At 29.7% G+C, this 16,816-nt stretch overlaps 1 protein-coding gene across 2 annotated transcripts in view; it reads right to left on the reverse strand.

Annotated features, from left to right (window-relative positions):
- Fkbp14 (peptidyl-prolyl cis-trans isomerase Fkb14) overlaps positions 1-9,651 on the reverse strand; it is a 56,489-nt gene extending 46,838 nt beyond the window's left edge. The window contains exon 1 of one of the 2 annotated variants that reach the window (XM_011638606.3): positions 9,358-9,651. In XM_011638606.3, the coding sequence (XP_011636908.1) occupies positions 9,358-9,587 (230 nt within the window). In that variant the 5' untranslated portion in view covers positions 9,588-9,651. The remainder of the gene's footprint in view (positions 1-9,357) is intronic. The other variant, XM_011638607.3, reaches the window with a different exon arrangement.
- Positions 9,652-16,816: the final 7,165 nt, after the last annotated feature.

A 16,816-nucleotide genomic window follows, 5' to 3' on the forward strand; every position in this document is an offset into this window, starting at 1 on the left:
ATATCTTAATCTTCTCAATTATGTTACTTGAATACATATCGTCTGCTGTGTGTAGTTCAAGAATAAATTGCTAAATACTGTTTTTAAGTATATTATAGCTGTTATTCGTATTACTTAACTGGAAACAACAATTAGTAACTTATTAATAATTAATAATTAAAGCACAAAAGTTCCACGATTAAAAACATAATACATCAAATAATCAATTAATAGTGGAAGAAGATTGAAAAAATGTGTCAAACGAAAATGTGTCAAACGCGAGAGCAAATAAGACAAATAGTGTCGCAGATTAATACAACATTTATGTTGCATTAAATGAGACAGGAAATTATATATAATATCATGCATTTTCGACTATCTCTTAAAGCTGCAATCATGTTATTGTAATTTGATTAACGAATACCATTGTAACATTTTAAATATCGCGAACTCAATAAAATATATCGATAATAAAATTCGATTATTGTAAATTACTATATTGTTTGATTGACACTTTAATAAGCTCTATGAATTGAAATGTGATCTTGTTCGCTACGCTTACATACATAGAATGTTATACCAAGCTTACGTTTATACCAAGTAATATCCGTAATATTGATTCTACATACACATATACATACACGCACGCGCGCACATATGCACACATACACAATAAATAGACAATATAATTTTACTTTTTATTTATTATGTAACGCGTATTAATTTTTTAAAATACAATTAAAAATCTTCTTTTTAAATATTGGTAATATTGATTCAAATAAATATTAATACTCAGTAAAATAATCATAGCTTGAGTAATGTTTTACGTAAAAAAAATTGTGCAAAATTTTTTGTTGTTTTTATCGTCAGCTCTTTTTTCTATTTATTTAAAAATTTATTTTTTTCAAGATGAAAATTAAAAAGAACTTTTACACTTGTCTCAAATAAAATATCGACATTGCAGTTTATTTGGAGCAACCTTTGGAGTTCCTGGTTGTTCAGATAATTTGTGAACAGTTCAGATAGTTCATCAAACAAATATAGAACAATAATCTTTTGTATATCAATATAGCACTTCGACGATCAACTTCTACTAAAGGAAAGCGTACAAAGATAACAGACGACAGGCTGACGGCCGGCTCTATCCATGTTGTAAGCGACGTTAAGGTACGATAACGTTATCGTGCCTTGCTTCGTCGTTATCGCACCCTGGAGGCGCTGCTTTCGCGAGTTAACTTCTAAGGCAATCGGCCTTCGGTCAGGCTTTCGCTCAACACGCAAACTATTATGCAGCCCTTCGAAGGCCGTTGCTCCGATGGTCGGAGTAATTATAACGGTCATTTTGCAATTGCAACTTTGTTCATTTAAGTAGATAATCTCTCTGCAAATGCCGTTGTATAATTAGAATATCCTAATTGCAGTGTTTACACCTACCCAAAGAATGATTTACATTGTAAATACAAACTATTCTTCGTAACATTTCTTAATAAAGAGGCAAAAAACGGAAGAAATGTCATAATAAATGTATACGAGTTTCTAATCTTGTCAGTCCAGTGAAAGCGCATAAATGCAACTCACAAATGCGGACATCTGCGTTGCAAGTAACTCGCTTCAATTTATTTCGTATACGCAAACTGCATAGAAATGTAGCCTATTACATATATATACATATTAAGAGTATGTAACATTAAGAGAGCATCGGACATAGTCCGACTGCATAATTAAAATATTATATAAAAAATTGCGTGAATGTCTTAATAATTTCGATTTTAAACTAACGTATTTACTTTTGATTGAGCGGTATATAAATTAAATCAAGATCATAGAATGTAAATACAAATTGTTTAAAGAAACAAAGTAATCGTATAAAGAAATATAAAATAAATATTTTTTTATTTTCGTTATTGCGAACTTTTATTACCTTAGTTTAGAAAATATAACAATTTTAATTTAAATTTGTATTAACTTCATAGCAAGTTGCAATTGTGAAATAATATCAAGAAAAAGATTAAGATAGAGGCAATGAAAGGTTAATTTGTCTTAATTTTTTCGTTTTCTATAAAGTTAATCTAATAACAATTTCAATCTAACTGGAAATCACGTAGGGACAATACGGCGCGTTCTCATTCATCAGTTACGTTGATCACGATGTTGACTTCGTGAGACTCGTAAGTAAGCGTCTATGTTTCATAGCTGTACGTGTCGTACGCAACAAATGTTACAATTCCACAACTGATCGATACTCGAAACTACCAATTTGCGAAAACAATAGTTTGCTCATTATCTGTAAAATTTCATTGTATAATAAATAAGTATTGAATGGCGCGAAATTTGTTCAAAATTATATATACAGTAGGTTACACAGAATAATAAGTTATTTGTCGTATCGTTGTTTTATAGTCTTTCAATATTCGTTTCTGCAAAAACTTTTAAACTTTTAACTCATTAATTTCAATTAAAAGTATGTATGCTTTGTGCAATCGCTTGTATGATATAAAAAGCGAATTATTTTGTGAAAAGAATTTCTAGCCACAAGATCTATTTTTGTTTTCATAAAATTTGTGTTTATACTTCTCTTAATTATTTTGTTTCATAATTAATAATTAATGATTATTTAAAAGAGAACTATAATAAATTAATAGCGTACGATAGTAATGCACTTTTCTTTTTGTCAGATAAATTTATTAAGTCTTCTGTTTCTAAATAAACAAAAAATATAAAAAATTAAATAAAAATAGGGGTACATTAAAAAAATATGTGGCAAATATCTATCTGTGAACTTTCCACACACTAAATTTACCGTGTACGCTTGTTATCGCAAATTGCATGTAGTATTGATATGATGTTAAAAGCAAATCTGTTATTTTTAAGATCGCAAAGATTATTGATAGACTTGATAATATTATCATATACTTACTACTCAATCAAGATATAAAATAATTTGTTTAACTTAGAGAGGTATATAAATGTTGTTTAAATGCAATGCAACGAATATGTTAAATTAAATAATTATATCTAAATTTAGAAAGTTTAATACGGATCAGAATGCATGTTAAGATATCAATTTACACAAGATATAGATGTAAAAGAGAATTATCAATATTATTATTATTATTATATTATTAAGTATTTTTCACACGTATACAAATTCACTTTATTTAAAAAATTCATTTTATTTAAAAAATTTTTCAATTTTGATACATACATCATTAAAACTAAATGACGAGAAATTAAAATATAAAAAAATTTTATAATTTTTCATTATTATTTTCATAGCTTTATAGAATTAATATACAATATTTATATCAATTCCTTCATTTTAATATTTTATCATTGTAATATTTAAAATAATAATTAAAAATAAAATTACAAACACACACTACGAAAAAAATATTTATGAACTATTAATTTATCTGCTCACAGATAAATTAATAGTTCATAAATATTTTTAATGTATTTAGACTATAATTCATTTTTTTTAAGATGCTGGTTGAGAGTTACTGTGGGTACGTAAAATTTCCTCATTTGCCACATGTGTTGCAAAAGAAATTTTCACTATTCCGGAAACCCGCATAAGCCTTTTGTTCGTGTCTAGATAATAATATCTAATCGGCAATAAATATGTTACTTATTATATAACTATTGATATATTTCATGCGGTTTGTATTGTTCAAATTTCAACGAATTTAAATATATCTATAATTGCATATTGTCATATATCTGCAAATCTATTTTTCTCTGTACTCTTAAACTGTGTACCTAACTATGTACTCTTCGTGTTTCTGTGTCTTTATAAAATTAGACTGTAATATTTAGTCATTTATTCTTATAAAAATACATTTCAAAAAAGGATGTGTAACTAGATCACTAAATCAAAATCACATTACAATATTCTGTATATAATTTTTATTTAAAAAAAAACTGAACTTTTTTTGATACATGGCAACCTATTTCCGTAAAATAGATCAATTAATGTTTTAAAAAATCATGTCATCTGAATTATCTGAATCTTTTAGAAATTCGTAAGATCTCTTTTCTAAATATAAAGTCAATTTTAGCTTTTTTTAATGTTTAGTTTTAATAGTAACCAATATCATAATATTAAAATAATTAATATTTTTCTTAATATTTTTATATATCTTTACTTTTCAAAAGAATAAAAAACAGCAAAATCGAAATTAAATATTATTGATAAAGACATTGATTAAAGACATAATAAATAAAATATACATTCTGTGCAAGTAAATTTCTTTTTCTTTTCATAAATTTTCTTTAATTTATAATATGTACTTAAACAATTCATTGTCGATCTGATTTTTTCTGAAGTTATAATCTTTTGTTATTTTTTTCTTATATTTACAATTAATTAATTTAACTTTCTTTATTAACTTTCTTTATGATCCACAATATCTATGTATTTTTTTTTTTTTTTTCAATATATCAATGCCAGCAGTGATCTACATAAAGATTCTTTCAAATCATATTACGCATTGCGAAGAAAAAAAGGATTCGATATACGTGACGAAGTAGACAAAATTCGCGTGGAAACGTCGCGAAGTGCATTAAAGTCTCGTCGGGATGTGCAAAACTTACTCGAGGTAAGGACTCGGTTCCGCTGAGATGGATCCGATAGAAAACTCCGGCGCCGCTGAATCCACCTCGAGGGCAAACTAGACTCGTGCCAAATGGAGTCAACGTTTTCGCTAACGTGCTTCGCTTTCTCGCGAGTGGAGGCGGCACGAATGGAAAAGGATAATGGGAGTTGAGCGGAATGCGAGGCGATAAACAGGTGATTGCGATGCTTCTCGACAAGAAACAGTCGAATCGACGTGGAGCATCGGTAAATGGAGGTAATTCTCGATAGACTAGCGGTTTAAACGTGACGCCTTATACACGAATCTCCGATTTTATTTTTTATTTCTGCTAGAGAAATGCTAGAGAATTTGCTCTGCCGAAATTAAATAAAAATAACAATTCATTAACACATTAACAAAAGATGCGTGGCATAGTTTTATAGAAAAATGTTTTAGTGCAAATTTGACAATTAATACACGGCAAATATAAATAAATAATTTCTGTTATTACTTTTTCTTTTGTTTGTACCTGTTACTAATCACTATTGTAATTTTAAACGTATAAAATTATTGCTGTTATTAATTAAAACATATTCAAGTAATTTGATAAACAGAATATTATAATTAATTAAGATATATTCAAATAGTTTAACAAACATCATATTTTATTTAATACAAAATTGTAACAAAAATTCATTATATATTTCAATTTTCAACGTTTTATATATTATATTTAATTAAATATATATTTGAATACAACATTCAAAACATTCGTGGTTTGTAAATTCGATTTATTTTCTAACTCTTTCAATTCTCATAAAAAAATTAATGTAATAAAATTAAATAGAAATTACTCCGTAATTCTAACAATAACAATAACATAATATAGTGAAAAATTAACAAGTGGAAATTTATGTAAAATAGTGGAAAGAAAATAGTTAATAGTAGAGGAAAGAAAATAGTTTTAAAGTTAACTTTGCTTTACGCTATTTCTTTCTTACTTCTTAAAGTACAACAGTATGTTTTCCAGGTGCGGGTTGTCCGACGTACGATTAACGGTGTCCGTAACGGGCCGAGAAACAATTTGGTCACTGAAAAGAGGTCAACTCGATTCGTTCATTAGCGACCATTCTCCACGTTGAAATATTCACCAATCGTTTGCTTAACTAACGATAAATATGAAAAAAACAGTTCCATGATGAATTCCATTGTAATAAATAAAATGAATTGAATCTATTAACACAGTATAAGAATGTTGGAATTCATTTATTTAAGAAAAGGACATGCATACTTCCAGATCAAAAAGTTTTCTAGTCTCGTGCGCTATTGAGTTGATTGAGTTGCGAACTCGATAATTTCATTAACGAGGATTCTGCGCAAGATCGGTAAAATGAATCTCGTCAGCACGTAGGCTGATATTACGTTACATTACGCTGCATTTATCATTCGAAACTAAGCGGTATTATGCTGTATTAAACATTATGAATTGAAATATAATTATAATAATGTACACACATATGCCCGTTGTATTATCTTTCGGTGTGAAATGTTATAGTAATGTTGTACGTTGAGTACGTAAGCTCTCCATGCTGAAATATTAATCACCTATATATGCGAAAATATTTGATGAAGTATTGTGACATAGTTATAATATTCTAAAATAGAGAATATTTATATATGTGTTTACAGAAAGATTACAATACGCCGCAAACTGCGTATAACGAAGCATTAATCTATACATTATTCATTATTGCTATACACCGTTGCGCATCGTATCACTTCAGACAATGAAGTATTAATATGCGTATAAGAAAAGAAAATAAAGAAATTAAGCATAAAATTTTATTTTGTGCATAAGGTAGCTTGGAAATGGTTAGTTAAGAAATCTGTTCACTCTGAAAAAAAAAAAGAACAATGTTTGGCTTTTTATATTTTCTTAAAGTTTGAAGTCTTGAAAAAGTTTTAAGCTAAATTCAACGTAAAAATTTCAAGTTATAGAAAGGTAATTGAGTTATCGCGCGACTGAGAAGATCGTAATTGGAAAGCATATCTGCCTGAATGTCTTTTGTGTTTTTGTATTTCAAAGAAACAATTTTGTGAAACTTAGTAAATATTGTAAACTAAAAGTCTCAGGTCAATTATCTATATATGTATATATATTTAGCTTTTCGCAAACTGAAAAGCTGAAGAATAAGTTTATATATATGAATCATGATATCTTTTTTTCAAATTGTATTACAAATAAGTTGGAAAGTAATCTCTTATTAGATATAACATTGTTTTTTTTAATTCAATCATTCCAATCATATAGAGATTATTCTATCACTTGTATGATAACACTGTTAAATCAAGAATGACCTGTGATATCTTAATGCTAAAAATACATTTTGTTGCACAAATCTAATCAATTAATAAATATTTGCTTATAATGATTTTTTAATCAAAGTTCTTTAATCAACTATAAAAAATATTATGTCCACAGTTGTCGTTACATAAGGAATAATGTAAGATAAGAATATCTCATTCTACAGTTATTGCACAAAATATGAATATATAAACGGTTCATTATATTTAGGATTGTCCTAAACTAGGTATTTTGCATTCAAATATTCATCTATAAAAAATATTATTCAAATAAGAAATGTTTTACATTTACGAGAATAAATTCAACTATAAAAAAGAATCAAATTCTATTTCATATATAATTTAATTGTATTATTTAGCACTAAAAGCAACAGGAAATTTTTATCATATCTTGGAATCAGAACGATCTGATCTATCAATCATAGATTATAGTGAACTGTCACTCCAAAATATACAAGCAGTTAATCGTACAAAATTGCGAGACGCATATCGTACAGAACGCAGGCAGCTCTCGTGCCAAATCCGATTTGGAGCACAATCGACGTGGCTAAAGAAAGTTCAAAAGATAGGTTATCAAAGAGTAATCGTACCAGATATTGACAAATCGCTTTTAAACCAGATTATCGTGCCAGTTCTTACACGCCCGTTAAATCTTCAAGATACAAAAAAAATAGATGTTTCTTTTATAAGAAAATCTTTAAAAAAAAAAATATTTTTGTTAAATTTTCGCTCCCCGCAAAAAAATGCAAAACGTGTTTTATGAAATTTCACTGTATAATTTCACTGTACAAATTGTTATATATATATATATAAAATACGCGATTAGATTAATACGCTTAGATTTATATAAATATATATTTATATATAATAATCCATTTAAAGTGAATAAGACACGATATACTTTTAGTTATCCATATTTTAGCTTACATTCCATGCAATTATTACCGTTATTTGCCACTATTATTGCATTGGTCACACATTTCCATGTGAAAGCAAAGATTTCAAAATAGCTGAGAAGAGTCTATGCTCTTCCCATTATATGTTAAAAAGTTACTTTCGAACAGCGAGTCTCGCAGTGGGAGAAACGATGAGTATACTCGTCATCTTTTTGTCCTCCAATGACGCACGTCTACGTTGGAAATTTCATCTGAGATAGTCGTATTATCTCTTCTTCTCTTTCTTTCTTTCTGCACAACGGTTGATATTATCATTGAATATGCTATTTTACAATCAAGAATGTTTTCACATTAATTTTTTGACATTCTTGCATTTTTATTTTAAGCTACGCTGTGTATTTATTCTTTTTCTTCATGCTATAATTAAAATTAAAATATTTTAAATTTATTAAATCGAAAAAATTCTTTAATTTTAATAAAATTTAAAATTGATTCTTTACTTTCTTATCGAAACGTTTTGGAATTAATACACTCGTTTAAAATTTCATAATTTTAACTATAGTTATTCAAAATATAATAATTATTATTAGATTTATATATTTAAAAAATAGATTAAATAAATTAAAAAAATAAAGAATCTCTACTTTTTGCTATTTAACTTTCTCTGATACTTTTCCAAACTCTATTTTTTTTATGAATACTGTTTTAATTGAATATATGATAAATTTCTCGAACTTTTTCAAAATAATCAGATAGATAAAAAATGAAAAAATATTTGATAGTATATCACGTCAATACAAAGCAAAAGTAATTATTCAATACATACATACTTTTATTGTCAATGTACTTATAATTTTTTGCTGTACCTAATTTTGCTGTATCTAATTTCTTTGCTCTTACACGTAATAAAACCACAATTATTTTCATAATTATTTTAGTCCAAGAATTTCTGATTTTTCATCTTTTATTAACCAGAATTAGTACTTTCTATTAGATCAAACATTATTTGTAATGCCAGAGTATATCACACTAAAAGAATTTAAAACTCAGTGGAATTAATCTGCCTTTTTTAGAAGCACAACATCAGCTGCTCCTTTTCATCAGTTCACTTTTATTCCACTTGTGCAGTTGCTGTGTGATACAACGCGTGTTTCGCATTTATTTTATTTATATTATTTAAAAACTTTATTTTATTAAATTAACCCAAGTATAGCTTGTGTAAATAATTTATCAAAAAAATATCGAACTTGACAACACGCAGAATATTGTATTGCTCTATGACACTAAGGAGACTTGTCATATTTGTCAAACATATTAACCCAGTTCTTGTCACTAATGTATGACGTCAGCGTCATCGTGTTCTTGGAACACAGACGTTCTCCACTCTCTTCTATTTTAACGTTTCTCCACTACCAACGCAATTCTGTTAATAAACAAGTAATCAAGAAAATCGTTCTCACACATCTCTTATACGCCAATCTGTTCAAATTCAGCGGTTTCCTCGTCGCGGTCACTCGTCCGACCTTTCGCGTGCTATCACTGACCTTGAGTCAAACTTGCTGCCGTCCTGAAGCGTGCCAGTGTAGTGCATGGTCAGCTGGTCGCCCTTCTTCGACCTGACGTCGCATACTTCGGGCATATAGAGCTTCTCCACCTTCAGACCATTTTCAGCATTGTCGGCTCTACTAAGAGCCACGATTGCCACCACGAGGAAGATAGCGTAACGGCACATCGCGAGCACGGCACTCGCGCTGTTCGACGTGTGAGAGACCATGTTCGTCAGTCGGCGGATGCTCGTGAGCAACTGAATTCTCGCAGCGTTCTACGCCGACGAGCCGCCTTTGGATCCCCGCTTGTCCCCACCGTCCCAGAGCGACGGCGCCGTAGTCGGGACGGAGAGACCCAGACCAGCGGGACCAGAGGAGGACGGAGAGTCCATGCCGCCACATTGCGCCGTCTCATTGGCCTCACGGAATATGTAGGTCTCTACCTCGGGAAAGTTCCTTTTCTCTCTCTGCACCTCTCGGTACCGCTCGCGATTTCTCGCTCGGTCCTACTCGGCTGTCTTTCCTCGTTCGTTTCACCTCGCATCGCGCTCTCCTCTTTCTCTTCTCAGTTGCCTGTTCTACATCTCTGTCCTCTTCATGGTTACATCCCGGAATGGTGCGTCTTGCTCCGACCTGATTCTCTTCCCGCTTTCTCTCTCGCCGCCACGCTTGCTCCGCTTCGTCCTTTCCACGCTTATATACTACGCTAATATCTTCATCCTTATTCCACCAGGTGACGTATCACGGTGTCTGCGGCTTGCTCGGCTCGCTGTACCTTTCTCACTCACCTATCAGGTCGGGTGTTCCCTTTCAGCCCCATCTTCCGCACCTCCGCGCATCGTTGCGTCTTTTCGTTTTTTTTCCCTTCTTCCCTCTTCTGTCATTCAGTCATCCCTCTTTCTCTCGCAGTTACCGATACAAAGAATACAAGACTTGCGCTCTGATTTTGAGACGAGATTCCGTTCATCACACATGAGAATGCGGCGTTCATAACACAAGTTCAATGAAGAAATATATCGTTCTCGTGAAATCTAAATTAAGGAATAAACTTTATCTTTAAGGGAGAACTGTTATTTTACCAATCTATTCATCACATCAGAATCTATTAGAAACATGATCAAAACTTCGTTAAAGTTCGCTAGGTAAACCATTTTATCTTTCCAATATGATGTAAACTATCCAAATGAAGATAAATTCTTTTTAAATCTAGATTGAAATCTCTTAAAAGATTAGCCTAATCTGACAGGGTTTAAAATAAGCATAAATTCAAGATTTTTTTAAAAAATAACTATTGCGTAGAATTAATTTGTATTTTAGGGATTTATCTTATACAATATTTAAATCACAAATTTATCACTTATTAAAGACATTGATAAAAAAAAATGTAGACTGTGAACTTTCCGCAAAGCTTTTCTGTCACGGCCAGAGTGGAAAATTTTGAAAAAAGGGATAATCTCAAATCAAAAAGTAAAATATTTTCTTATAAATAAATATAATAGTTAAAATGTAGCGTAACATTTTTCTTTTGGATTGAGAAGTGTGAAAATGGATTTAATTTGAAAAGCAACATTTTTTTAAAAATCAAAATTCAAAAAGCTATTAGCAAATAAATTAACATATCGAAAATACTATATTATAGATAATCTTCTTAAAAATATTCATGTCAAATTTGAAGTTAATCAAACTATTAGTTTCAAAGAAATACTGCCATCCAATTCGAAAAATATGATTTTAAGAGGAAAAGAAATAATTTTGTGTACAATAAAATGGAATTTTTTTTATCTTAGCTCTATTCCAGCAGCATAAAGTTACTATTTCTATTCGCTTTCTATTTCCAAAAGCACATCTTCAGCTTTTTTTAACAAAGTCCTACGATGTTATCAAATCTCTCGCATTGTGTCCAAAATTCTACAGTAGTGCAATCCGCATTGATCTTTGAGCAAATTACATTGTTAACCTTAATTTTATGTATTTCTATTTTTTTCCTTTTTGATCCAAGTGTATGACTAATGATACTTTTGTAATTTTAGACTTTCGTTTTTTAATATAATTTACAAAAAGCTAAATATACATATCTAACAAACAACTGTTTTGAAACTTTTAATTTTAGTTTACAGTATATAGTAGTTACACTCGAATCTTTGCAAGATTGTTCAATAATTCTTTGAAAATGCAATAAATAACATTTAGGCAGGTGCTTTTCGATTACGATTACGATTCGACTTGTTAGTTGCATGATAGCTTGACCGCTTTTCTATAAATTTAAATAACTTGGCCAATTTTTGAGAATTTTGATATCAAGTTCGGTTTAAAATCTTCTTAAAATTTCAAAAAACTTCAAAAAAAAAACTTAAAACTTCAAAAAAATGCAAAAAATTAAAAATCGATTTTTTGAAATTTTCAGAGGACATACCTTTTAAATTAATATATTTTCACACACATGAACATGATATAATAACTATTCTATAATAACTATTGAAATATTTAAATATTCATAATGCGATTGCGCACATTATATTCACAGTCCATAGTAAATTAAATTTCGAATTCAAGTAGCTATTTTTAGTAAAATGCGATGTCAATGTAGAAAAGAAACTTGTAAAACAATTTCAGAAGTGATAAAGAACACATATTGTAAAAGCGCATTTGATTTTCGTCCCTTGGGATTTCATTCGATTTTGTTCACTTCGTCAAGCGGAGTTGTTCTCGGTTTTTCCGATTCTTCCTTCGGTTTGTTCTCTTCGTGCCTCTTCCATGCAAGCTCTTTCTTGCCTTTTATATATCGGTCCCGCTTATCCATCTATCGCTCTTTAATTTCGCTCGCCGTCTCTCGGCCGCCGCACCTCATGTTACACGTCATCCTGATCTCGTCGTTTATCACTGATGTCATCGCGCCACCGCTGCGAAGCGCATCCAAGCGTTGCAATGCGTTTCCTTCCTACGCGGAGAAGGATTTCGTGGTCGTTTCGCAAAGTGGATGTCGCACTGGTCAAACTGGATAGCCATTATACTTTCTTTTTTTTATCAGTTTCGACTTGAATGCTACTCGAAATCGGAATATTAAACTGCGAGTTTTTAATCAGTCACGGCGACCGGCTCAAAAAAAGTCGCTTACGTGCAACAGAATTCATCTTTCGATGAATTATTTATGGAATATTTTACGTATGTATTGGTATGTAAATGCGGCTGACCGAGATATGTACATCGAATTCGCTAACTACTACAACAAAATTTCCGGAAAGCATTTGAATAACGATACCCGATCAATTAAGGTTCGCTTTCAACTAAATTTTATAAAATAAAATTTACATGTCCGATATATGTATAATATATATGTAGATACCGAAATAGAATAATAATAATGAAATGGACGCGGTGGAAATGAAATAATAATATCGTCATCAAACTATTACCTAATATAGAGAATGTGCTTGAATCAATTATGTATTTTACAAATTAATTAAACTATTAGAATCGCTATATGTATATAGTTTTATTAAGATTATAACTAATTATGACTAATTATCTTTTTTATAATTATTATATAATAATTTTTATAATATTATATAATTCTACGAAAAAGTATGTGCTTTTCATTAGAGAGACATAATATCTATACGCATGATATGTATAACACAAAATATAATTAACATAAATTATTTAAAAGAATTATGTTGCGCAATTATAAAAATTTTTAATGTAACATTTTTATGCTGCTCTAAATCAAAATTTTATTTTTTTATTTGCAGATAATTTAATTTTAATTTAATTATTATTCCAATTATTTATCACTATTATAGCATATTTTAACATATATTTTATCAAGAAATAAAATGATTGTAAGAAAATAAAATAATTTTATTTTTTCTTTTCTTCTTCTAAACTACTTACTTTCTTCAACAAATAAAACAAACTAGCTCCATAAATCAGAATTACAAACAAGTAGACTATATTGTAGACGTAGCAAACAGCAACAGTTTGAAATTTTTGAAATCTGACAAGTTTAGTTAATTACTAAAGTTAACATATTTATATTCAAAATGCTAACTGCTTACATTATATGCGTCTATGTATATAACGCAATATAATGTTTAAAAATTTAAATAAAATTTAGGAAAGTTTTTATTTAAAACATATATATTTGCTTGTTCTTGAAAGGAATGCCACGTCGACATACCGAGTTTCTCGCATGATGTATATTTAACAAATGATGACGCGGGATATCATGAACAGACTTTTAATTAGCATTTTAAATAATGTTTTAAAACTCCACTTGTCAGCCAGTTGCAAATTGTTCTGGACTTGATGTTGAAGCAATAAAATTATATTTTGCAGAGTGTCTTGTAATAAAAATAACATCAATTTCTTACAACATTAATTTCCAATACAGCTTCTATTTCTTCTTGATAACTTATAAAAACAACAAATCAATTATCTATAAATTCATCGATCATAAAAATTATAGTTTTTTATCTTTGTAATTGTTGTAACATCATATACATAGAAATTAATAGATCTTTTATTTGAAAAAGTTCTAAATTTATAAAGTCTTTACTTTGTGTTATTTTAAATTTTTCTCCCTTCAAAAATCAGTGAATTTATATATTTTAATTTTAGATATTTTCGCATATATAAATTTTAATTTTATAGAAATGATTAATCCTTTGTCTTTTAATCTGAAAATTTTTGTCTGAAAATTTTTTGTTAAAGCCTTCCCATACTTTGTCTCTCAAAATTATACATAATTTACGATTTGTGTGTCATTGAGATCAATGGAAAATTTCGGCGCCTATCTTTGCGCATTTCAGCTGCTTTCACCGCATTCTGTAGCCATAAAGTATATCTCACGTGTAATACATGGGATGTTACATATACATAAAATACATGGAACGTTCTTATACGAACTTTCATAAGCTTGAAAGAGTACGAGCGCCTTTCACATGCGCTCCGAAACCTTATTTTGTCAAACTCGAATTTAAAAAGGAGAAAGATGAAATGTGTGTTTTCAATAACAATTTTATCAAAAATATTCAATAGTTAATTTTGTATGTTTGGTAGTCATAATTATGTTTTTTTCAAAATCCACAAGAAATCCTTATTTTGATTTTATAGTCGGTAATTTTTGAGGACATTACTTGTAAAAATACATTTGCCTGTGCTTTTTTAATGCTTTGATGGGAAGATAGGCAAACCCGTACGCTCGTTTCACGACGATGACGACGACGACGACGACCATGATGTGCAGCAAAAAGCGAAAAGTCGAGCGCCCTGCATCACACACACACACACACACACACACACACACACACACACACACACACACACACACACACACACACACACACACACACACACACACACACACACACACACACACACACACACACACACACACACACACACACACACACACACACCATCAAGCACAACGGACCACTCACCAGATCAAGTTTGCATCTTAAGGAATGTTCGCAAAATCGCAGTGAGCTCTTTGACTCTCGACCTCGCCATGACGCAATAGTTTGAATTACATCTCTTCATGTATACAAATTGTAAGATTTATAATAGTGTTGATTTGCTCGATTTAGATAAGAAGTAAAATTTGAAATGATATTATTTGCACGAATGTATCGTTGCGTAATATATGTTTGATGATAATTGAGACGTTACGAAAGATAAAGTATCGAAAAAACTGATTGCATAAAGCTAATTTCAATGTCAATGATAAAACGTGAAGTATCTTAATATAATTTCGTAAAATTTTTTAGTATCTTAAAATATTCATACAACCTCTATTTTAAAAACCTTATTATTTTTTATTTCTTCAGAATATGAATTACGTTTCTATGATGTACATTATTTATATTTTTTAAATATAAAATTTATTTGCTTTTTTGATTATGATTTATGATGCTTTTTTTAATAATAAAGTATAAACGTTCAATAATTTTTTAATTTAAAACTCGCATTGAATTTTATTAATGCGAATAAGTTAATCGAAATTTTGATTCGGTTTATTCTATATACATGTATACTTCTACTTCTATAATATATATATATATGTGTGTGTGTGTGTGTGTGTGTGTGTGTGTGTGTGTGTATTCTCGGCAAAGAACAATTATTTCTCGAAATCAATAGACCCAAACACAAATGTGGTACGAAGTTCCAACAGCTCGTATAACGATGCTTCCAACTAATCCTCGCTCCGGCTGCTTAACGCATGGAAATTAATAATGAGACAGAATGGAAATCCTGGAGCGATAAGCCCAGGATCTACATAACTCTGTGTGGATTATGCAGTGACGCGCGGCCACCAACCTGAATTGAACGAACGATCGAGGAACAAACACGGAATCGGTTCATTTAATCCGCGATCGCAGCAGCTGTCTAGCTCTCGAAATGATCAAAAGTGAAGTCTAGAACGCGTTGAAGATTTTCTCAATTTTAATACAATTTAAAAATAATTTAATTTCTTTCTATTGTTAAGATTAATACAATCTCTAATTTCTTAAAAATAAATAGCCTTAAAAAACAATTAATAATTTTTTAGAATATATCTTGTTCTATGCTTAACAGTTATGCTTAAGATTTATCTTGTTGAAATGTTACACATAAATATAGAAAACTGCTTTTCATCATACATTTATATAATTTTATCATACATCTGCATTTTTCTCTTGTTGTATTTAAAAAATTTATCAAAAAGATTTATAAAATTTATGCTATTAATGAACAATTATTTTAGTAAAATAATTAATTTTAGTTTTTTGATAATAACATTATTAATATAAACTCCATATTTTGTGACATCCATGCAAAATATTATAAATATGTAATATATACAAATATCGCATAAAGTATATCGTTATTAAGACATAAACTTGGATATTAAATATTTTCTCGCGTACTTTTGGCCGTGACATTCTCGTGAAATAATTCCACAGCTTTAACTTTTACAAAATTATTAAAATAATAGACTCTTATTCTATTTGCATATTTCGTTAATTAATAAGCATATAACTCGAAATTTATTATGCGCTTCTTCTTTTAATTTCTCGCGTGACTGTTTAGACAGTTTATTCCCGTAGATGTTTGATGACAGTCATCGACGAATAGTTGTTACTCTGTACCTAGTTACATGCGAATCGAAACATAGTTTAAACAACCCGTAACGCGGCACGAATTTGTAACCCAAAGTCTTCGGATTCAGGTCACGTCAATGTTGCCGCGTGATAGTATAGCCCGCGATGCGATTTACTATGGAATCGGTTGTCGAAGCTCTCGAGAGAATTGTAAAATGATTCTTTCTTATCCAACAAATTTAATACTTTTCAGTGTGTATACAGATAGCATACAAAATACTCGAGAACGATAATAAAAGATAACATCTTTCTTTTAACTCAGATTATTTAATATTTTTGTTACATAATTTATTTCAAGATTAACATACGGATAT

This window comes from Pogonomyrmex barbatus, unplaced genomic scaffold (assembly GCF_055798465.1).
Source record: "Pogonomyrmex barbatus isolate J1 unplaced genomic scaffold, ASM5579846v1 scaffold20, whole genome shotgun sequence".
NCBI lineage: Eukaryota > Metazoa > Arthropoda > Insecta > Hymenoptera > Formicidae > Pogonomyrmex > Pogonomyrmex barbatus.